General features: G+C 55.4%; 1 protein-coding gene across 1 annotated transcript in view; it reads right to left on the bottom strand.

The window, feature by feature from the left end:
* The window catches only part of b4galt2 (UDP-Gal:betaGlcNAc beta 1,4- galactosyltransferase, polypeptide 2), a 122909-nt gene extending 122346 nt beyond the window's left edge, over positions 1–563 (bottom strand). Inside the window, exon 1 of the mRNA XM_071900082.2 lies at positions 215–563. Coding sequence (XP_071756183.1) covers positions 215–563 — 349 coding nt within the window. The remainder of the gene's footprint in view (positions 1–214) is intronic.
* Positions 564–891: the final 328 nt, after the last annotated feature.

Below are 891 nucleotides of genomic sequence, written 5' to 3'. Positions count from 1 at the left end.
ACACAAATAACCTGCTGCTGTAGTGCAAATTATATTGAACTCAAAGCACAAGAAACAGATAAAAACTTTCTTTGTTCAGTTTACATGTGGACTCACTGTGAGCTGAAAAATGTATTACAGTAAAAGTATGAATCATCCTTTCTATCACACTGGAACTCTGAACTCTGCACTCTGGAAGTGGAGCAGCTCTCTACAAATAAAGATTATGACTCACCCAGTCCGGGGGGGATCTCGGGGCACGGCGGCAGCGGCTTGGGGGAAGGCGTGTGATTGGTCTCGGGCTTCGCGCTCGGCCCCAGCTGCTCGCCGGTGGCCAGGTAGCTGGCTAACGTCGCGTTGGGCCGGGACAGGTTGTAATAATAATAGTGATGTCCGCCGCCCGCCGCTCCGCTCCCGTTATTCCTGGATCCGTTGCGTCCGTTGTTGAAGCGGCTGAAGAGGTCGAAGCGCTGGGAGTAGACGTCGAAGTACAGGATCATCATGATGAGGAAGTGGAGCAGGCAGAGCAGCAGGACGCCTTTGCAGATGCGCTCCAGAGTCCGGCCCAACATCAGCCGGGTCATGGCCGACCACAATGGCCGTCCCGCGACGGCCAGCCGCGACAGAGCTGGCGTGGCGCGGCTACGGGCATGCGCTCATCCAGACGGCCGGGCGGTGTCCCCTACTGGTAGATCTCTGATGAGGACATGTGGTTAGCTGATACCTGACTGTCTGACTTCTGCTGGGGTCATGGATCAAGACAGAGAGGGCATGCGGACGTCCAGGCCGGTGGTTCCTAAAGTCTGGGTGGGCAGCCTGTTTCTGGTGCGTCCCCAGACTCCCCGCATGACAAAAGTACTAATACGCTTTAATCAGCCTTGATCCCAGGGTGAGACTGAATGTTCCCACTTT

The sequence above is a fragment of the Centroberyx gerrardi genome, chromosome 13, assembly GCF_048128805.1.
Source record: "Centroberyx gerrardi isolate f3 chromosome 13, fCenGer3.hap1.cur.20231027, whole genome shotgun sequence".
NCBI classification, from domain to species: Eukaryota; Metazoa; Chordata; class Actinopteri; order Beryciformes; family Berycidae; genus Centroberyx; species Centroberyx gerrardi.
The sequence above is the reverse complement of the archived record's forward strand: the minus strand, read 5'-3'. Positions and strand labels throughout refer to the sequence as shown.